The sequence below is a fragment of the Salmo salar genome, chromosome 15, assembly GCF_965601325.2.
Source record: "Salmo salar chromosome 15, fSalSal1, whole genome shotgun sequence".
Lineage (NCBI taxonomy): Eukaryota > Metazoa > Chordata > Actinopteri > Salmoniformes > Salmonidae > Salmo > Salmo salar.
Window position 1 is genome coordinate 25,102,763 of NC_138305.1, and position 22,346 is coordinate 25,125,108.

Consider the following 22,346-nt stretch of genomic DNA (forward strand, 5'->3'; position numbering starts at 1 on the left):
CCCATTAACATGACACTCCAACATTCTATAGCAGCCATGTTAGAACCCCATTAACATGACACTCCAACATTCTATAGCAGCCATGTTAGAACCCCATTAACATGACACTACAACATTCTATAACAGCCATGTTAGAACCCCATTAACATGACACTCCAACATTCTATAACAGCCATGTTAGAACCCCATTAACATGACACTAAAACATTCTATAGCAGCCATGTTAGAACCCTATTAGCATGACACTACAACATTCTATAGCAGCCATGTTAGAACCCCATTACATGACACTACAACATTCTATAGCAGCCATGTTAGAACCCCATTAACATGACACTACAACATTCTATAGCAGCCATGTTAGAACCCCATTAACATGACACTACAACATTCTATAGCAGCCATGTTAGAACCCCATTAACATGCACTACAACATTCTATAGCAGCCATGTTAGAACCCCATTAACACTACAACATTCTATAGCAGCTATGTTAGAACCCCATTAACACTACAACATTCTATAGCAGCCATGTTAGAACCCCATTAACATGACACTACAACATTCTATAGCAGCCATGTTAGAACCCCATTAACACTACAACATTCTATAACAGCCATGTTAGAACCCCATTAACACTGAATGGGGAATATAAACATTAGCTATGAAACTGAATGTCTGGAATTAGAACAATTTTCTAAAAGTGGGCCTAACTTTAAATATATCTGGTGGAAACCATCACTAGCCGGCTACCACCCAGTCACTCAACCCTGCTCCTTAAAGGCTGCTGCCCTATATACATTGACTTGGAATCACTGGCCACTTTAATAATGGAACACTAGCCACTTTAATAATGTTTACATACTGCTTTTGTCACGCTTGTGTGTAGGAACTGACCAAGGCGCAGAGTGCGTATCGTTCCACATCTTTATTATATTGTGAAACTCAGCCAAATAAACTATAAACAAAACACAAACCGTGACGACAGCGGTGCAACATGCACTAACTCAAAACAATCTCCCACAAACACAGGTGGGAAAAACAACTACTTAAATATGATCCCCAATTAGAGACAACGATGACCAGCTGTCTCTAATTGGGAATCATACAAAAAAAACAACATAGAAAAAAGAAACTAGAACAACAACATAGAAAAATTTAACTAGAATAAACCCCCCAGTCACGCCCTGACCTACTCTACCATAGAAAATAAGAGCACTCAATGGTCAGGACGTGACACATGAATGTCAGTCAATTTGGAAAATTTCAAAAACTTTGAAAGTGCAGTCGCAAAAACCATCAAGCGCTAAAACTGGCTCTCATGAGGACCGCCACAGGAAAGGAAGACCCAGAGTTACCTCTGCTGCAGAGGATAAGTTCATTAGATTTACCAGCCTCAGAAATTGCAGACCAAATAAATGCTTCAGAGTTCAGGTAACAGACACATCAACATCAACTGTTCAAAGGAGACTGCGTGAATCAGTCCTTCATGGTCCAATTGCTGCAAAGAAACCACTTACAAAGGACACCAATAAGAAGAGACTCGCTTGGACCAAGAAACACGAGCAATGGACATTAGGCCATTGGAAATCTGTTGTTTGGTCTGATGAGTCCAAATTTGAGATTTTTGGTCCCAACCGCCGTGTCTTTGAGACGCAGAGTAGGTGAATGGATGATCTCCACATGTGTGATTCCCACCGTGAAGCATGAAGGAGGAAATTTGATGGTGTGGGGGTGCTTTGCTGGTGACAATGTTGGTGATTTATTTAGAAATCAAGGCACACTTAACCAGCATGGCTACCACAGAATTCTGCAGCGATACGCCATCCCATCTGGTTTCCGCATAGTGGGAATATCATTTGTTTTTCAACAGGACATTGACCCAACACACCTACAGGCTGTGTAAGGGGTGCTGCATCAGATGACCAGGCCTCCACAATCACCCGACCTCAACCCAATTGAGATGGTTTGGGATGAGTTGGACCGCAGAGTGAAGGAAAAGTAGCCAACAAGTGCTCAGCATACGTGGGAACTCCTTCAATACTGTTCGAAAAGCATTCCTTATGAAGCTGGTTGAGAGAATGCCAGGAGTGTGCAAAGCTGTCATCAAGGCAAAGGGTGGCTACTTTGAAGAATCTCAAATATAAAATAAATGTTGATTTGTTTAACACTTTTTTGGGTTACTACATGATTCCATATGTGTTATTTCATAGTTATGATGTATTCACTATTATTTTGCAATGTAGAAAATAGTACAAATAAAGAAAAACCCTTGAATGAGTAGGTGTCCAAACTTTTGACTGGTACTGTATATACTGTATTCTATTCTACTATATTTGAGTCAATGCCACTATGACATTGCTCAATCTAATATTTATATTTCTCTTAATTCCATTCTTTTACTTTTAGATTTGTGTGTATTGTTGTGAATTGTTAGATACTACTGCACTGTTGGAGCTAGGAACACAAACATTTCACTACACCCGCAATAACATCTGCTAAATATGTGTATGTGACCAATACGATTTGATTTGGCTGTGATGGTGTCTCCATAATTTCGGTTCCGTTTTCAGTCTCTTGACTGAGTAATGCTGAGTTGTTCTGAGAAAAGCGATCAGCGTTTCTGTGACCTGGATAGAGAGGAGTGGGTGGACAGTGTTTTCCTCCCAGGGTGCCATTTCAGACGCTGCCAGTGTGTCTGAAGCATCTTTACATGATCCATCTCTGTCTGCTTCCTCACAGTCAGAGACAGTATTCTGTTGTCTGCTTCCTCACAGTCAGAGATAGTATTCTGTTGTCTGCTTCCTCACAGTCAGAGACAGTATTCTGTTGTCTGCTTCCTCACAGTCAGAGACAGTATTCTGTTGTCTGCTTCCTTACAGTCAGAGAGACAGTATTCTGTTGTCTGCTTCCTCAGTCAGAGAGAGTATTCTGTTGTCTGCTTCCTCACAGTCAGAGACAGTATTCTGTTGTCTGCTTCCTCACAGTCAGAGACAGTATTCTGTTGTCTGCTTCCTTACAGTCAGAGAGACAGTATTCTGTTGTCTGCTTCCTCAGTCAGAGAGAGTATTCTGTTGTCTGCTTCCTCACAGTCAGAGACAGTATTCTGTTGTCTGCTTCCTCACAGTCAGAGACAGTATTCTGTTGTCTGCTTCCTCAGTCATCAAATCAAAATCAAATCAAATTTTATTTGTCACATACACATGGTTAGCAGATGTTAATGCGAGTGTAGCGAAATGCTTGTGCTTCTAGTTCCGACCATGCAGTAATATCTAACAAGTAATCTACCAATTCCACAACAACTACCTTTTACTCACTAGTGTAAAGGAATGAATAAGAATATGTACATAAAATATATATGAATGAGTGATGGCCGAACGGCATAGGCAAGATGCAGTACATGGAAAAGAGTACAGTATATATATATATGAGATGAGTAATGTAGGGTATGTAAACATTATATAAAGTGGCATTGTTTTTTCACTTCTTCCGCACTCACTTTACGGAATTCAAAATTACTGTGAGGAAGCAGACACACCCGATGTCACAGGAAGGCCAAAAAGATCATCAAGGACAACAACCACCCGAGCCACTGCCTGTTCACCCCGCTATCATCCAGAAGGCGAGGTCAGTACACGTGCATCAAAGCTGGGACCGAGAGACTGAAAAACAGCTTCTATCTCAAGGCCATCAGACTGTTAAACAGCCATCACTAACATAGAGTGGCTGGCTGCCAACATACAGACTCAAATCACTGGCCACTTTAATAAATGGATTTAATAAAGGTATCACTAGTCACTTTAAATAATGCCACTTTAATGTTTACATACACGACATTACTCATCTCATATGTATATACTGTATTTTATAGCATCTACTGCATCTTGCCTATGCCGTTCGGCCATCGTGCATCCATATATTTATATGTACATATTCTTATTCCATCCTCTTACATTGTGTGTATTAGGTAGTCACTGTGAATTTGTTAGATTACTTGTTAGATATTACTGCACTGTCGGAACTAGAAGCACAAGCATTTCGCTACACTCACATTAACATCTGCTAACCATGTGTATGTGGACAAATAAAATTTGATTTGATGCATACACACACACACGATAACATACGCACTATACACACACGTACACATGGATTTAGTACTGTAGATATGTGGTAATGGTGGAGCAGGGGTCTGAGGGCACACAGTGTGTTGTGAAATCTGTGAATGTATTGTAATGTTTTTAAAATTGTATAAACTGCCTTAATTTTTCTGGACCCCAGGAAGAGTAGCTGGATTTATAATAAATACAAATACAAATGAACTTTTGCAGAAGCATTTTCCTGGGGTCCATAAAAAACACGTAACATGACATGTAACGAAACACTGATAGACAAGGACAGTCCGAATGAACAAAAATATAAAAGCAACAAAGATTTTACTGAGTTATAGTTCATATAAGGAATTCAGTCAATTGAAATAAATTCATTAGGCCCTATTCTATGGATTTCACATGACTGGGAACACAGATATGCATCTGTTGGTCACAGATACCTTAAAAAAAAGGTAGGGGGTGTGGATCAGAAAACCAGTCAGTATCTGGCGTGACCACCATTTGCCTCATGCAGAGCGACACATCTCCTTCACATAGAGTTGATCAGGCTGTTGATTGAGGCCTGTGGAATGTTCTCCCACTCCTGTTCAATGGCTGTGTGAAGTTGGTGGATATTCGGCGGGAACTGCAACACGTTGTCGTACACGTCAATCCAGAGCATCCCAAACATGCTCAATGAGTGACGTGTCTGGTGTGTACGCAGGCCATGGAAGAACTGGGATATTTTCAGCTTCCAGGAATTGTGTACAGATCCTTGCGACATGGGGCCGTGCATTATCAATCTGAAACATGAGGTGATGGCGGCTGATGAATGGCATGACAATGGGCCCCAGGATCTCGTCACGTTATCTCTGTGCATTCAAATTGCCATCGATAAAATGCAATTGTGTTCGTTGTCCGTATTTTATGCCTGCCCATACCGTAACCCCACCGGCACTCTTCATAACGTTGACATCAGCCAACCGCTCGCTCATCCATGAAGAGAACACCTCGAAGGTGAGCATATGCCCACTGTAGTCTGTTACGAGGCTGAACTATAGTCAAGAAAATGTCAGGGATCTTTTATTTCAGCACATGAAACGTGGGACCAACACTTTACATGTTGTGTTTATATTTTTGTTCACTATACACATTTTAAATATAATGATATACAAACAATACAACTAAAAAACGAATACAAAACAATTCAACTAAAAAAAATAATGTTTGTTAGTGTGTCTGTGTGTGTGTCCTCTCATATGAGTAATATATTTATCCGTTTTTTAAAGTTAATTTTACTATTTGCTTGAGTATTTGGAGATGGGAGTTCCATGCGATCATGGTTCTGTATAGAACTGTGCTTTGCTGTGAATTCGTTTTAGACTTGGGGACTGTGAAGAGACCCCTGGTTATTTGATTATAAAAACTCTTGAGAGAAGCAGTTAATCTCTCATTAACCCTCAACCAGGAAAGACTGACATGCATTGCCTACTAAAGAGTTACTGTATTATCACCACAGCAAATCACTCCTTGAAAACTCCCTGTTCACACCTTTCTAACCTCAGACGTAGGCATGTGTCTGTTCAGTATGTCTGTCACCTAGGTCATCAGTTTCAGAGCTTTGATATGTGTGTTCTGTTAGCTAACAAGGGTTAGGGTTTTAACAACAGGAGAATGACTGGGGTACTAGCCACTCATTGGGGGGGTTTCTAAGGTTGAGATTACAGTAAGTCAAAACAAGGTCAAGTAAAATGGAACAGCTTTAGGAAATGGAAAGAAGAAAGAAGAAAAAAAGAGGTACGGCCAATGAGAGGATGTAGAAGGAGTTGTAGAAGGCACAGCATGTGTCATTGTCAGATTGTTCTGGTGATAAATGGTAAAAAAAAAAAGGATGGGATTCTGTAGAACAATTACCATTAAACAGAGTTATGTGTTGGCTTCCTGAGTTAAAGGTCACCACCTGAGGTTTATTTTGATATGTGTTCCTACTGACATGATTCTCTCAAACCAACAGCATGTACCAAACAGGGTTGGGGTCATATTCCATTTCAATTCCAGTCTATTCAGAAAGTTCACCAAATTCCAATGAACATTTTTTGCTCATTGAAAAAAGCATTGAAGATAATTGAATTTGGAATTTCAGAGGAACCTCCTGATTTGACTGGAAATATAATGGAATTGACCCCAACCTTGGTTGTTATTACTTAATAGATATTCTATGGTTTTGCATTTCATTACATATGCTCTGAAACGTCTTGATACTATCTCTGGGATAAAACATCTAACTACATCATCAATATTTTTTGATCTAAGTGTGTTGTCTGTGTGAACGACGACAGTCACCGGAAATACGTACAGCATTGGAACACTGCTTCTAGAACAAAGGCAACTTGAAACATTCTGTCACAGCAACGTTTCACTCTGAAGAGACAGACAGACAGCAGAGAGAGCGAGAGAGAGACAGACAGAGACAGATAGACAGAGCGAGAGAGAGACAAAGAGATATGCTTCTGGTCATGGTGAGTCTCAGCTGTTCTTTAACTCTTGCTACGAATAGGACTATTTAACATTATTCAGTTTTGCCTGTTAGGATATCAGGTAGGGGTGGATAGGTGACATTTTTCTGCCATTCATTTTTGATTTTAACATTTAATTTAGACTTTGTTTGGCTACGTTTACACAGGGAGCCCAATTCGGATCTTTTTCCTCTAACTGGTCTTACCAATAATTAGGCAAAAGATCAGAATTGGGTTGTCTGTGTAAACCAGCCTTTGTATCACGATAACTTTATGTACTGTACGTTACTAAATGACCACCCTTTTAGACGTGTTATTATAGATATAGGGAACGGGTATTGATGCTCTGTCATGTCGGCCAGGTCTTCAGAGGTTTGCTGGTGCTGGGTCTGATCATGTCGCTGGACGGATGTAAGAAAGACCAGAAGACCAAACTGAAGGCAGCCAAAGGCTCCGGACGAGTCAAGGTCTTTGGACGGAGAGTAATGACTGTAGGGTTGGTTCTGGATCCTAACCTGAAGACCGCTGTCTTCCCTGTCCTTCATATAGCCAACAGGTCTCTCTCTCCATGGACATACAGGTGACTTTGTTATAGTGCAGCCACTGTTGGACATGGATGTGATGTGTTCGTAACTAAAAATGTACAGTACATAAATGACATGTTTAACAGAAATAGAATGGTTTTCCATATATATATTATGAAATGTGTTTTGTGGCATTTTTGTGTCTCAATTATATACACTTTACGAGTTCTTTCTTTAGGCGACAAATAACAGGTCTCTCTCTCTCTCTCTCTCTCTCTCTCTCTCTCTCTCTCTCTCTCCCCCTATTCCTCCCGCTCTCCCTAACCAGCGACACATACGATGAGACCCGAGTCCCTCAACATATCTCCCAGGCTCAGTGCCAGAGGTCTGGCTGTCTAACCCCAGATGGAGAAGAGGACATGGGGTTGGAGTCCAAACCCATACGCCATCAGACCTTGGTGCTCCGCAGGTAATCTTTGGACATACGGTAATATGATATTATTATGATTAAAATGCTTATAACTGACTTACCTTTTCTTAAATCGCTCCTCAGAGGATAAATTCATGCATTGAATTGAATTAAATTGACATTCACTTTTGCTTGAGAAATAAAGGGTGATAAATGTAATGTTATAATTAATGTATTTGAAACAGTTGTCTGACCTTTGGGACTTTTCTGCAGGGTTCAGGGAGAGATGGGCAGCAGCGGAGGGAGGAGGAAGAAGGGGAAGAAGAAGGGGTATTTCTATAAACTGGAGAGTGAGAGTGTAAACGTGGGCTGTACCTGTGTGAGACCCAGTATTTTTCTTCAGAAGCAGTGATGATAAAGAGAACGCCTAATTCAGGAAATAAATTCAAAATTCTTTAAAATATAAAAAGTTTCCATGGAAAATGGATTTTTGTTTCTTCCTAGGTTTTGGCCTTTCGAGGGAGGTTTTTCCTAGCCACCGTGCTTCTACACCTGCATTGCTTGCTGTTTTGGGGTTTTAGGCTGGGTTTCTGTACAGCACTTTGAGATATCAGCTGATGTAAGAAGGGCTATATAAATACATTTGATTTGATTTGATTATTTTGTACATTTCCTGAATTGATTGAAATGGACCCTGACTCTAGTGAAGGCTTCCATCTTGTGGAGTGTAGCATGGCTGTAACGTAGATGTCTTAGAAGTGAATAATGGACGTTGATGTGTTTGTCTTTGGCTTTGATGTTGACCCGTGGAAATGGACAAAGTGATTTATCACTGACCTCTTGACATATAGTCTACCTGGAAACATCAGAGGTCAACGGCAGGGTTCACATTCTCTGTTCATGCTTTCCTACTGTGTTTTATTTCATTTAAATTACTTGTTAAATGACTTGTTTATTTAAAGGGATACTTCGGGATTTTGGCAATGATGCCCTTTGTCTACTTCCCCAGAGTCAGATGAAATCGTGGATACCATTTTTATGTCTCTGAGTTTAGTATGAAGGAAATATGAGGTAGTTTTGTGAGCCAATGCTAACTAGAGTTAGCGCAATGACGAAGTCTAAGGGTATCTGCTATCATGCCGAAGTATTTCTTTAAAAGACTTGTTAAACTACCTGTTTATATAAATGACAGTGACATCATTAATCATTAAGTTGCACAAGACTAAAATGTCAATGTAAACATTCATTTTTTCATTCAAATATTCTTATTGTATAGGAATGTCCATATGATATGTAGCCTGTGACTAAATATTGTAGTAGAATGAACACATACCACTTAATGTGTTTCTGAATAAATTCTATTATTTTGTTATAAATGTGTTAGTATTTATTATGCAAGTCACTCTGGATAAGAGTGTCTGCTAAATGACCAACATGTAAACAACAGAGGACAGAGAAGAGAGATCACCTGGAACTGTGAGTTTAGTCAAGAACACAACACACATAAAGACATAGCAAGTAAAATCTCCACATTCCCAGCAATACAGGGCAAACATTTGCCACAGTGCCACAATGAAGTCTGAGCTTGCACCCGATTCCCTATGTAGTGCATTCCTTTTGACCCAGGACCCATAGGGCTCTGGTAAAAGGTAGTACACTATGTACAGTTGTGGCCAAAAGTTTTGAGAATGACACAAATATTAATTTTCAGTCTGCTGCCTCAGTTTGTATGATGGCAATTTGCATATACTCGAGAATGTTATGAAGAGTGATCAGATGAATTGCAATTAATTGCAAAGTCCCTCTTTGCCATGCAAATGAACTGAATCCACAAAAAAACATTTCCACTGCATTTCAGCCCTGCCACAAAAGGACCAGCTGACATCATGTCAGTGATTTTCTCGTGAACACAGGTGTGACTGTTGACGAGGACAAGGCTGGAGATCACTCTGTCATGCTGATTGAGTTCGAATAACAGACTGGAAGCTTCAAAAGGAGGGTGGTGTCGCAGTATCCACAGAAAATGGTGCCCCTCCTCGGCCGGGCGGTGCTCGGCGGTCGTCGTCGCCGGTCTACTAGCTGCCGCCGATCTGTGTTTCTGTGTTCATTGTGTTTTGTCTGTCTAGGTCTGCACCTGTTTTCGTTTCTGTTATTAGTGGGGGGTATTTAGTTTGTTCCTTTGGGGTTGTGTGTTGTGCGGGATTGTTTGTTTGTCAGCGGGCAGTGGGGTTGTACGTTGTGTTTTTGCGCCAGCGTTTTTATATTCGGAATATTGATTCTAGCCGGGCTTCCTGTTTTCCCTTATGGGGTTTTGTGCGATCCCTGTGCTTTTGATACACCTAGTGTGTTGGGTATCAATAAACTTCGGCCTACCGAACAATCGTATCCTGCTTTTGACTCTGCTCCTTCCTCCTGCCCTACATATCCGTGACAGAATCCCTCACCACAAACTATTATGGAGTCAGCAGGACCCGAAGCGCCTTCAGTAGCTGAGCAGGTGTCGCAGCACGCCAGCCTCCTCCACCGCCTGGGCTCGGCGATGGACCAAGTGCTGACCCGACTGGAGAGCTGGGAGAGAGGTACCTCCCCCACCAGACCAGCTCCAGTTGCTCAGGCGGCGCCCCTACCGACACCCCCTGAAGTGGGCTCGAGTGGGATTCAGATTACGCCACCGAGGGAATTTGATGGGACGGCCGCTGGGTGTAAGGGGTATTTGCTCCAGATCGAACTGTACCTGGCGACCGTCCGCCCCTCTCCCTCCGATGAGGAGAAAGTGAGCATCCTCGTCTCCTGTCTTATGGGTAGAGCCCTGGAATGGGCCAACGCGGTTTGGGAGGGCCCAGACTTGGCTCGGCGCGACTACCCGGAGTTCACCCGTCGCTTCCGGGCGGTATTCGATCATCCCCCGGAGGGCAAGGCGGCGGGTGAGCGGCTGTTTCATTTGAGACAGGGGACGAGGAACGCTCAGGACTTCGCCTTGGAGTTCCGGACTCTCGCCGCGGGATCGGGGTGGAATGAGCGGGCCCTGATGGATCATTATCGCTGCAGTCTCAATGAGGATGTCCGCCGGGAGCTGGCTTGTAGGGACCACGCCATCACCCTCGACCAGCTGGTGGATTTGTCCATCAGGCTGGACCACCTGCTGGCTACCCGGGGACGTTCTAGTCGGGGTCTGTTCATTCCACCCCCCAGCCCTCCTGCTCCACTGCCCATGGAGATAGGAGGAGCTGCTTCGAGGAAGACCGGAGGGGAGGGCCTCTCCTGCACCCACTGTGGACGCAGAGGACACACTGCGGGCCGGTGCTGGAGGGGTCCACCCGGGAGTTCGGAGGGCAGGCAGAGCACTACATCGACCCCCCAGGTGAGTCAGCACCAGACACACCCAGAGCCCCCCGTCGACCACATGTACACTTCCGTTTGTTTCCCCGATTTTTTCCCTCACTCCCAGTATAAGGCACTAGTCGATTCAGGTGCAGCTGGGAGTTTTATGGACCGTGGGGTCGCTAATAGGTTAGGGATTCCCCTGGTTCAGCTGGACCACCCCTTCCCTGTGCACGCCCTAGATAGTCGACCGCTAGGGTCCGGCCAAGTGGGGGAGGTTACTGTGCCACTGGTTATGACGACGTGGGGGGGTCATGTGGAACGTATCAGCCTATACCTCATCGACTCTCCGGTGTTTCCGGTGGTACTGGGAATCCCCTGGCTAGCCACTCACAACCCTCAGATTTCGTGGAGACAGAGGGCTCTTAAGGGGTGGTCGAGGGAGTGCTCAGGTAGGTGTGTAGGAGTTTCCATCGGTGCGACTACGGTGGAGAGTCCAGACCAAGTCTCTACCGTGCACATTCCTTCTGAATATGCCGATTTGGCTATCGCCTTCAGTAAAACGAAGGCGACTCAATTACCACCCAATCAACAGGGAGATTGTGGATTAACCTCCAAGCTAACGCGGTCCTTCCTAAGAGTCACGTGTATCCTCTGTCTCAGGAGGAGGCTATGGAGACATACGTCACTGAGTCCTTGAGACAGGGATACATTCGGCCATCTAAATCACCCGTCTCCTCGAGTTTCTTTTTTGTGAAGAAGAAGGAGGGAGGCCTGCGCCCATGCATTGACTGTAGAGGTCTAAATTCTATCACAGTGGGGTTCAGTTACCCACTCTCATTGCTATGGCAGTGGAGTCATTCCACGGGGTGCGCTTCTTCACCAAACTAGACCTCAGGAGTGCATATAATCTGGTGCGTATCCGAGGGGGAGACGAGTGGAAAACCGCATTTAGTACCACATCTGGCCGTTATGAGTACCTCGTCATGCCGTATGGGTTAAAAAATGCTCCCGCTGTCTTCCAATCCTTTGTGGACGAGGTTCTCCGAGACATGCTCGGACAGGGTGTGGTGGTGTACATCGATGACATCTTGATCTACTCCGCCACACGCGCCGCGCATGTGGCTCTGGTGCGCAAAGTGCTTGGGCGGCTGCTGGAGCATAACCTATACGTCAAGGCTGAGAAATGTGAGTTCTCTAAACGAGCCGTCTCTTTCCTAGGATATCGCATTTCCACCACAGGGGTAGTGATGGAATGTGACCGCGTTACGGCTGTGCGTAATTGGCCGACCCCTACCACGGTGAAGGAGGTGCAGCGGTTTTTGGGGTTCGCCAATTATTACCGGAGGTTTATCCGGGGTTTTGGTCAGGTGGCAGCTCCCATTACCTCACTGCTGAAGGGGGTCCGGTGCGGCTGCGGTGGTCGGCGGAGGCGGACAGGGCCTTTCGTCATCTGAAGGTTCTGTTTACTGACGCTCCGGTGCTGGCGCATCCGGATCCCTCTTTGCCATTCGTGGTGGAGGTGGACGCGTCCGAGGCTGGGATAGGAGCAGTTCTGTCGCAGCGTTCGGGCGCTCCTCCGAAGCTCCGCCCCTGCGCTTTCTTTTCTAGGAAGCTGAGCCCGGCGGAGCGCAACTACGATGTGGGGGACAGGGAGTTGTTAGCCGTGGTCAAGGCTTTGACAGTGTGGAGACATTGGCTTGAGGGGGGACGTCAACCTTTTCTCATCTGGACTGACCACCGTAACCTGGAGTACATCCGGGCAGCGAGGAGACTGAATCCTCGTCAAGCCAGGTGGGCTATGTTCTTTACTAGGTTTCAGTTTACCCTGTCATACATTCCGGGTTCTCAGAACCGGAAGGCCGACGCACTGTCACGTCTCTATGACACCGAGGAGAGGACCATCGATCCTACTCCCATACTCCCTGCGTCCTGTCTTGTGGCGCCGGTGGTATGGAAGGTGGATGCGGACATCGAGCAGGCGGATCAGTCCGAACCCACTCCGCCTCAATGTCCCACGGGTCTGAAGTTCGTTCCGCTTGGTGTTCGCGATCGCCTGATCCAATGGGCCCACACTTTACCCTCCTCGGGTCATCCTGGGGTGGAACGGACAGTGCGAGGACTGAAAGGGAAGTACTGGTGGCCCACCTTGGCTGAGGATGTAAGCCACTATGTCTCTTCCTGTTCGGTGTGCGCCCAGTGCAAGGCTCCTAGGCACCTGCCTCGAGGGAAGCTACAGCCCCTCCCCGTTCCACAGCAACCTTGGTCTCACCTCTCGGTGGATTTCCTAACGGATCTTCCGCCATCTCAGGGGAACACGACGATCCTGGTTGTTGTGGATCAGTTCTCGAAGTCCTGCCGTCTGCTCCCGTTGCCCAGTCTTCCTACGGCCCTACAGACCACGGAGGCCCTATTCACCCATGTCTTCCGGCACTACGGGGTGCCCGAGGACATCGTATCTGATCGGGGTCCCCAGTTCACTTCCAGACTGTGGAGGTTGTTTATGGAGAGGCTGGGGGTCTCGGTCAGCCTGACCTCGGGTTTCCACCCCGAAAGTAATGGGCAGGTAGAACGCATCAACCAGGATGTGGGCAGGTTTCTGCGGTCGTATTGCCAGGACCGGCCAGGGGAGTGGTCGAGGTTTGTGCCATGGGCCGAGATGGCCCAGAACTCTCAACGCCACTCCTCTACTAACCTGTCACCTTTTCAAGTTGTATTAGGTTATCAGCCGGTCCTGGTGCCCTGGCAGCAGAGCCAGACGGAGGCTCCTGCGGTGGAGGAATGGGTACAGCACTCTCAGGAGACCTGGAGGGCTGTCCAGGAGTGCCTGAAGCGGGCTATCGGGCGACAGAAGGAGAGCGCTGACCGCCGCCGCAGTGAGGCCCCCGTGTACAATCCAGGGGATAGAGTCTGGCTCTCGACCCGGAACCTGCCCCTCTGCCTGCCCTGCCGGAAGCTGGGTCCGCGATTTGTGGGGCCGTTCAAAGTCCTGAGGAGAATAAACGAGGTGTGTTATAGGTTACAACTCCCTTCATATTACTGCATTAACCCCTCGTTTCATGTGTCTCTCCTCAGGCCGGTGGTAGCTGGTCCACTGCAGGACGCTGAGGTGCGGGAGTTCCCCCGCCCCCCTGGACATCGGGTGGGCCCCGGCGTACACAGTCCGGGCCATCCTGGACTCCCGACGTCGGGTAGGGGGCCTGCAGTACCTCGTGGACTGGGAGGGGTACGGCCCGGAGGAGAGGTGCTGGGTTCCGGTGGAGGACATTTTGGATCCCACTATGCTCCAGGAGTTCCATCGTCTCCGTCCGGACCGGCCGGCGCCTCGCCCTCCGGGTCGTCCCCGAGGCCGGCGTCGGCGCGCAGCGGGAGCCGCGCGTCAGGAGAGGGGTACTGTCACACTATCCACAGAAAATGGTGCCCCTCCTCGGCCGGGCGGCGCTCGGCGGTCGCCGTCGCCGGTCTACTAGCTGCCGCCGATCTGTGTTTCTGTGTTCATTGTGTTTTGTCTGTCTAGGTCCGCACCTGTTTTCGTTTTTGTCATTAGTGGGGGGGTATTTAGTTTGTTCCTTTGGGGTTGTGTGTTGTGCGGGATTGTTTGTTTGTCAGCGGGCAGTGGGGTTGTACGTTGTGTTTTTGCTCCAGCGTTTTTATATTCGGAGTATTGATTCTAGCCGGGCTGCGCCCCGTGCGGATTTTCCCTCTTCATTGGATTACGTGTTTTCCCTTTTGGGGTTTTGTGCGATCCCTGTGCTTTTGATACACCTAGTGTGTTGGGTATCAATAAACTTCGGCCTATTGAACAATCGTATCCTGCTTTTGACTCTGCTCCTTCCTCCTGCCCTACATATCCATGACAGGTGGTGCTTGGAATGATTGTTCTTCCTCTCTCAATCATGGTTACCTGCAAGGAAACACGTGCCGTCATCATTGCTTTGCACAAAAAGGGCTTCACAGGCAAGGATATTGCTGCCAGTAAGATTGCACCTAAATCAACCATTTATCGGATCATCAAGAACTTCAAGGAGAGCGGTTCAATTGTTGTGAAGAAGGCTACAGGGCGCCCAAGAAAGTCCAGCAAGCGCCAGGACCGTCTCCTAAAGTTGATTCAGCTGCGGGATCGGGGCACCACCAGTACAGAGCTTTCTCAGGAATGGCAGCAGGCAGGTGTGAGTGCATCTGCACACACAGTGAGGCGAAGACTTTTGGAGGATGGCCTGGTGTCAAGAAGGGCAGCAAAGAAGCCACTTCTCTCCAGGAAAAACATCAGGGACATACTGAAATTCTGCAAAAGGTACATGGATTGGACTGCCGAGGACTGGGGTAAAGTAATTTTGTCTGATATATCCCCTTTACGATTGTTTGCGGCATCCGGAAAAAAGCTTGTTCGGAGAAGACAAGGTGAGCGCTACCATCAGTCCTGTGTCATGCCAACAGTAAAGCATCCTGAGACCATTCATGTGTGGGGTTGCTTCTCAGCCAAGGGAGTGGGCTCACTCACAATTTTGCCTAAGAACACAGCCATGAATAAAGAATGGTACCAACACATCCTCCGAGAGCAACTTCTCCCAACCATCCAGGAACAGTTTGGTGACAAACAATGCCTTTTCCAGCATGATAGAGCACCTTGCCATAAGGCAAAAGTGATAACTAAGTGGCTCGGGGATCAAAACATTGATATTTTGGGTCCATGGCCAGGAAACTCCCCAGACCTGAATCCCATTGAGAACTTGTGGTCAATCCTCAAGAGGCGGGTGGACAAACTTAAATCCACAAATTCTGACAAACTCCAAGCATTGATTATGCAAGAATGGGCTGCCATCAGTCAGGATGTGGCCCAGAAGTTAATTGACAGCATGCCAGGGTGGATTACAGAGGTCTTGAAAAAGAAGGGTCAACACTGCAAATATTGACCCTATTTATCAACTTCATGTAATTGTCAATAAAAGCCTTTGACACGTATGAAGTGCTTGTAATTATACTTCAGTATTCCATAGTAACATCTGACAAAATATCTAAAGACACTGAAGCAGCAAATATTGTGAAAATTAATATTTGTGTCATTCTCAAATCTTTTGGCCACGTTGTAAGGAATATGGTGCCATTTGGGACATCCCTAGAGTGACTCCAGCAAACATCATCTCCAATCTCTCTCTCTCTTTTCTCTCTTTTTCTCTCATCGAAAAACATCAGACAATCACAGTTAACAGAGTACAGTGACATCATGCCAAAGCAAAGCGCACCAGAGGATGGTCTGGTCTGACAGCTCAAGCAGTTTACCATCCTGTCAGTCAATCAATCATCAATCAATCAATCAATCAATCAATCAATCAATCAATCAATCAATCAATCAATCAAAGAGAACCAGGTCAACACCCTGCCTAGCCTCTGCTGAGTCCCTAACAACCGGCGGATAACCGGTTTTCAGGGAAAATGGAAAGAGAGCTTTTGGACGTTGACAAGGCGACACTCCATCTTAACTCCTCCTCCACATTTACTGGATTGGTGGAACAGTGCAGAAGAGAACCTCCCATGACAGTTTGCTTTCTTTTTGTCAAGACCAGTATGTAGGGGATCTAGTTTCAGAACAGTATGTAGGGAATCTAGTTTCAGAACAGTATGTAGGGAATCTAGTTTCAGAACAGTATGTAGGGAATCTAGTTTCAGACCAGTATGTAGGGTCCAGTATGTAGGGGATCTAGTTTCAGACCAGTATGCAGGGCATCTAGTTTCAGACCAGTATGTAGGGGATCTAGTTTCAGACCAGTATGTAGGGGGATCTAGTTTCAGACCAGTATGTAGAGGATCTAGTTTCAGACCAGTATGTAGGGGATCTAGTTTCAGACCAGTATGTAGGGGATCTAGTTTCAGACCAGTATGTAGGGGGATCTAGTTTCAGACCAGTATGTAGGGGGATCTAGTTTCAGACCAGTATGCAGGGATCTAGTTTCAGACCAGTATGTAGGGGGATCTAGTTTCAGACCAGTATGTAGGGGATCTAGTTTCAGACCAGTATGCAGGGATCTAGTTTCAGACCAGTATGCAGGGTTCTAGTTTCAGACCAGTATGTAGGGGATCTAGTTTCAGACCAGTATGTAGGGGGATCTAGTTTCAGACCAGTATGTAGGGGATCTAGTTTCAGACCAGTATGTAGGGGATCTAGTTTCAGACCAGTATGTAGCGGATCTAGTTTCAGACCAGTATGTAGGGGATCTAGTTTCAGACCAGTATGTAGGGGATCTAGTTTCAGACCAGTATGTAGGGGGATCTAGTTTCAGACCAGTATGTAGGGGATCTAGTTTCAGACCAGTATGTAGGGGATCTAGTTTCAGACCAGTATGTAGGGGATCTAGTTTCAGACCAGTATGTAGGGGATCTAGTTTCAGACCAGTATGTAGGGGATCTAGTTTCAGACCAGTATGTAGGGGATCTAGTTTCAGACCAGTATGTAGGGGGATCTAGTTTCAGACCAGTATGCAGGGATCTAGTTTCAGACCAGTATGTAGGGGGATCTAGTTTCAGACCAGTATGTAGGGGATCTAGATTCAGACCAGTATGTAGGGTTCTAGTTTCAGACCAGTATGTAGGGTTCTAGTTTCAGACCAGTATGTAGGGGATATAATTTCAGACCAGTATGTAGGGGATCTAGTTTCAGACCAGTATGTAGGGGGATCTAGTTTCAGACCAGTATGCAGAGGATCTAGTTTCAGACCAGTATGCAGGGGATCTAGTTTCAGACCAGTATGTAGGGGGATCTAGATTCAGACCAGTATGTAGGGGATCTAGTTTCAGACCAGTATGTAGAGGATCTAGTTTCAGACCAGTATGTAGGGGATCTAGTTTCAGACCAGTATGTAGGGGATCTAGTTTCAGACCAGTATGTAGGGGGGATCTAGTTTCAGACCAGTATGTAGGGGGATCTAGTTTCAGACCAGTATGTAGAGGATCTAGTTTCAGACCAGTATGTAGGGGATCTAGTTTCAGACCAGTATGTAGGGGGATCTAGTTTCAGACCAGTATGTAGGGGATCTAGTTTCAGACCAGTATGTAGGGGATCTAGTTTCAGACCAGTATGTAGGGGGATCTAGTTTCAGACCAGTATGTAGGGGGATCTAGTTTCAGACCAGTATGCAGGGATCTAGTTTCAGACCAGTATGTAGGGGCATCTAGTTTCAGACCAGTATGTAGGGGATCTAGTTTCAGACCAGTATGCAGGGATCTAGTTTCAGACCAGTATGCAGGGTTCTAGTTTCAGACCAGTATGTAGGGGATCTAGTTTCAGACCAGTATGTAGGGGATCTAGTTTCAGACCAGTATGCAGGGATCTAGTTTCAGACCAGTATGTAGGGGATCTAGTTTCAGACCAGTATGTAGGGGGATCTAGTTTCAGACCAGTATGTAGAGGATCTAGTTTCAGACCAGTATGTAGGGGATCTAGTTTCAGACCAGTATGTAGGGGGATCTAGTTTCAGACCAGTATGTAGCGGATCTAGTTTCAGACCAGTATGTAGGGAATCTAGTTTAATGCGTTTCTGGTACGGCTGCTACTTTAGGTTACACCCTCCCTTTTGTTTCCCCAAGACGTATTCTGCCCTTTACATGTACATCGCCATCAGAAAGTCTTCACACCCCTAGACTTTTCCCACATTTTGTTGTTACAGCCTGAATTTAAAATGGATTAAATTTAGATTTTGTGTCACTGGCCTACACACAATAATGTCAAAGTGGAATTATGTTTTTAGAAATTGTACAAATTAATTCAAAATGAAAAGTTGAAATGTCTTATGTCAAGTATTCAAACCCTTTGTTACTTAATTATTATTAAAAAAATATTTAACTAGGCAAGTCTGTTAAATAAGAACAAATTCTTATTTACGAGGACGGCCTACCGGGGAACAGTGGGTTAACTACCTTGTTCAGGGGCATAACGACAGATCTTTACCTTGTCAGCTCAGGGATTTGATCCAGCAACCTTTCAGTTACTGGCCCAACGCTCTAACCACTAGGCTACTATCTTGTTCAGGGGCAGAATGACATATTTTTACCTTGTCAGCTCAGGGATTCGATCCAGCAACCTTTCAGTTACTGGCCCAATGCTCTAACCACTAGGCTACCTGCCGTCCCAAAATGCGGTAAGCCTAAATACGTTCAGGAGTAAAAAAAATATGCTTAAGTCACATAATAAATTGCATGGACTCTCTGTGTTCAATACTAGTGTTTAACATGATTTTTGTAATGACTGCCTCATCTTTGTACCCTACACATACAAGTATCTGTGAATACAAGCAGTGAATTTCAAACACAGATTCTACCACAAAGACCAGGGAGGTTTTCCAATGCCTCGCGAAGGGCACCTATTGGTAGATGGGTAAAAAAATCAACACTTTGGATGGTGTATCAATACACCCAGTCACTACAAAGATACAGGCATCCTTCCTAACTCAGTTGTCGGAGAGGAAGGAAACCGCTCAGGGATTTCACCATGAGACCAATGGGGACTTTAAAACAGTTACAGAGTTTAATGGCTGTGATACAAGAACATTTAGGATGAATAAACAGCATTGTAGTTACGCCACAATACTAACCTAATTGACAGAGTGAAAAGGGAGACTGTACAGAATTAAAATATTCCAAAACATGCATCCTGTTTGCAACAAGGTACTTAAGTAATACTGCAAAAAATGTGGCAAAGCAATTAACTGTTTGTCCTGAATACAAAGTGTTATGTTTTGGGTTAAATCCACATCACTGAGTACTACTCTCCATATTTCCAAGCATAGTGGTGGCTACATCATGTTATGGGTATGCTTGTAATTGTTAAGGACTGAGGAGTTTTTCAGGATAAAAAATAAATGTAATGGAGCTAAGCACAGGCAAAATCCTAGAGGAAAACATGGTTCAGTCTGCTTTCCACCAGACACTGGGAGATGAATTCATCTTTCAGGAGGACAATAACCTAAAACACAAGGCCATATCTACACTGGAGTCGCTTACCAAGAAGACAGTGAATGTTCCTGAGTGGCCTAGTTACATTTTAGACTTAACTTGGCTTGAAAATCTATGGCAAGACTTGAAAATGGCTGTCTAGCAATGATCAACAACCAACTTGACAGAGCTTGAAGAATTTGTGCAAATATTGTACAATCCAGGTGTGCAAAGTTCTTAGAGACTTACACAGAAAGACTTACAGCTATAATCGATGCCAAAGGTGATTCAAACATTTATTGACTGTGTGAATACTTATGTAAATTAGATATTTCTGTATTTCATTTTTAATACATTTGCTAAAATTACTTGAGAGTACTTGAGACATATTTAGCCTTTTCCAATGACACAATCCAATCTGACATATCTGACATACACAAATGATTTATCATTGATAGTGTTCCCCCGGTAAATTCAAAATAGTGTACGGTGAATGACGTGCATGAGCTGGTTACAGCATCCCCATAAAGCTATAGGGAAAAACGTATCACAGTAGAAATCATTTTGACGTGTAAACGCCTGCAAGTGAGATACAGAGTGTGGATGTTGTTGAGTTAGCTAGTGGGATAGTGGGCTCTGAGGGTGTGTTCAGTCAGCTCTGGGATAGTGGGCTCTAAGGGTGTGTTCAGTCAGCTCTGGGATAGTGGGCTCTGAGGGTGTGTTCAGTCAGCTCTGGGATAGTGGGCTCTGAGGGTGTGTTCAGTCAGCTCTGGGATAGTGGGCTCTGAGGGTGTGTTCAGTCAGCTCTGGGATAGTGGGCTCTAAGGGTGTGTTCAGTCAGCTCTGGGATAGTGGGCTCTAAGGGTGTGTTCAGTCAGCTCTGGGATAGTGGGCTCTGAGGGTGTGTTCAGTCAGCTCTGGGATAGTGGGCTCTGAGGGTGTGTTCAGTCAGCTCTGGGATAGTGGGCTCTGAGGGTGTGTTCAGTCAGCTCTGGGATAGTGGGCTCTAAGGGTGTGTTCAGTCAGCTCTGGGATAGTGGGCTCTGAGGGTGTGTTCAGTCAGCTCTGGGATAGTGGGCTCTAAGGGTGTGTTCAGTCAGCTCTGGGATAGTGGGCTCTGAGGGTGTGTTCAGTCAGCTCTGGGATAGTGGGCTCTGAGGGTGTGTTCAGTCAGCTCTGGGATAGTGGGCTCTAAGGGTGTGTTCAGTCAGCTCTGGGATAGTGGGCTCTAAGGGTGTGTTCAGTCAGCTAGTGGGATAGTGGGCTCTAAGGGTGTGTTCAGTCAGCTCTGGGATAGTGGGCTCTAAGGGTGTGTTCAGTCAGCTCTGGGATAGTGGGCTCTGAGGGTGTGTTCAGTCAGCTCTGGGATAGTGGGCTCTAAGGGTGTGTTCAGTCAGCTCTGGGATAGTGGGCTCTAAGGGTGTGTTCAGTCAGCTCTGGGATAGTGGGCTCTAAGGGTGTGTTCAGTCAGCTAGTGGGATAGTGGGCTCTAAGGGTGTGTTCAGTCAGCTCTGGGATAGTGGGCTCTAAGGGTGTGTTCAGTCAGCTCTGGGATAGTGGGCTCTGAGGGTGTGTTCAGTCAGCTCTGGGATAGTGGGCTCTGAGGGTGTGTTCAGTCAGCTCTGGGATAGTGGGCTCTGAGGGTGTGTTCAGTCAGCTCTGGGATAGTGGGCTCTAAGGGTGTGTTCAGTCAGCTCTGGGATAGTGGGCTCTAAGGGTGTGTTCAGTCAGCTCTGGGATAGTAGGCTCTGAGGGTGTGTTCAGTCAGCTCTGGGATAATGGGCTCTGAGGGTGTGTTACTGTATGTTTTGGTGCTGACTGCGGCACCATATTGATAACCTACCACTCCACTGTGTTCCACCACAAACACCAGCTTCACTCTCTCTGTTCCCACATAATTAACATAATAAAAACATTCCTTCACACCCAGATCCCCTCTCTCCATCCCCTCACACTCTGGTGCACCTTACATTACCAGCCAAACATGTCCTTATCTCTTTTATTTCATCACAATGTTTTTGTTGTGTGTTGTGGAATCCCTGTTTAATTTTGTGCGCTTGTTCCAATTCGTTACCGTATACATTAACTCCTGTGTTCATAGTTCAGATGGGGTTGTTTTCAGTTCTCTTTTTTTCCCCTTATTGACTCACAAAACCACTCTCTCGCTCCACTCGTCTACCAGCAGGCTTCCTCTTTCAGTTCTTTGTTCTTCCTCACCTCTTCTCTGTGTTTATTCTGCCACACGGAAAACAACAACAACAATATTTACATTTAGGAATCTATTAGCATTAATTATGGTAAAATGAAGACATAAACAGAATAAAACAAAATCTCCTGAGGTTCTCAAGGGAGGTACTCAACATGGGAATGACCAGACAAAAACTTAGACAAGCTAGAAACCAAAATGTGTTTAGTATCTGTATAATATGAGGTTTGAGATTTTAGACAGGAGGAATATACAGTAGATGAGAGTTTGTGGTGATGCAATTTTTTTTTGAGAGTTAGAATAGATTAACTAAAGGGAGAGAGACACTAGAGGGACTAGGAGAGAGAGACACTAG

The 22,346-nt window shown here is 45.5% G+C and overlaps 2 protein-coding genes across 3 annotated transcripts in view; one reads left to right on the plus strand and one right to left on the minus strand.

Annotated features, from left to right (window-relative positions):
* The first annotated feature begins 6,501 nt into the window (after window positions 1-6,501).
* il17a/f3 (interleukin 17a/f3) lies at window positions 6,502-8,907 on the plus strand. Of its 2 annotated transcripts, XM_082961523.1 has the most exons (5): window positions 6,502-6,609; window positions 6,969-7,186; window positions 7,459-7,599; window positions 7,813-7,918; window positions 8,044-8,907. In XM_082961523.1, exons 1-5 carry the CDS (start codon window positions 6,595-6,597, stop codon window positions 8,143-8,145), a joined length of 582 nt encoding a protein of 193 aa, XP_082817649.1. In that variant the 5' UTR covers window positions 6,502-6,594; the 3' UTR covers window positions 8,146-8,907. The 2 variants fall into 2 exon arrangements, with proteins under 2 accessions (XP_082817649.1, XP_013999190.2); XM_014143715.3 differs by having other exon boundaries at window positions 6,505-6,609; window positions 7,813-8,907.
* A 10,449-nt stretch (window positions 8,908-19,356) lies between these two features.
* LOC106571034 (stathmin-4) overlaps window positions 19,357-22,346 on the minus strand; it is a 29,319-nt gene continuing 26,329 nt past the window's right edge. The window contains exon 8 of the mRNA XM_014143667.3: window positions 19,357-22,020. Within this exon, the coding sequence (XP_013999142.3) occupies window positions 21,961-22,020 (60 nt within the window). The 3' untranslated portion in view covers window positions 19,357-21,960. The remainder of the gene's footprint in view (window positions 22,021-22,346) is intronic.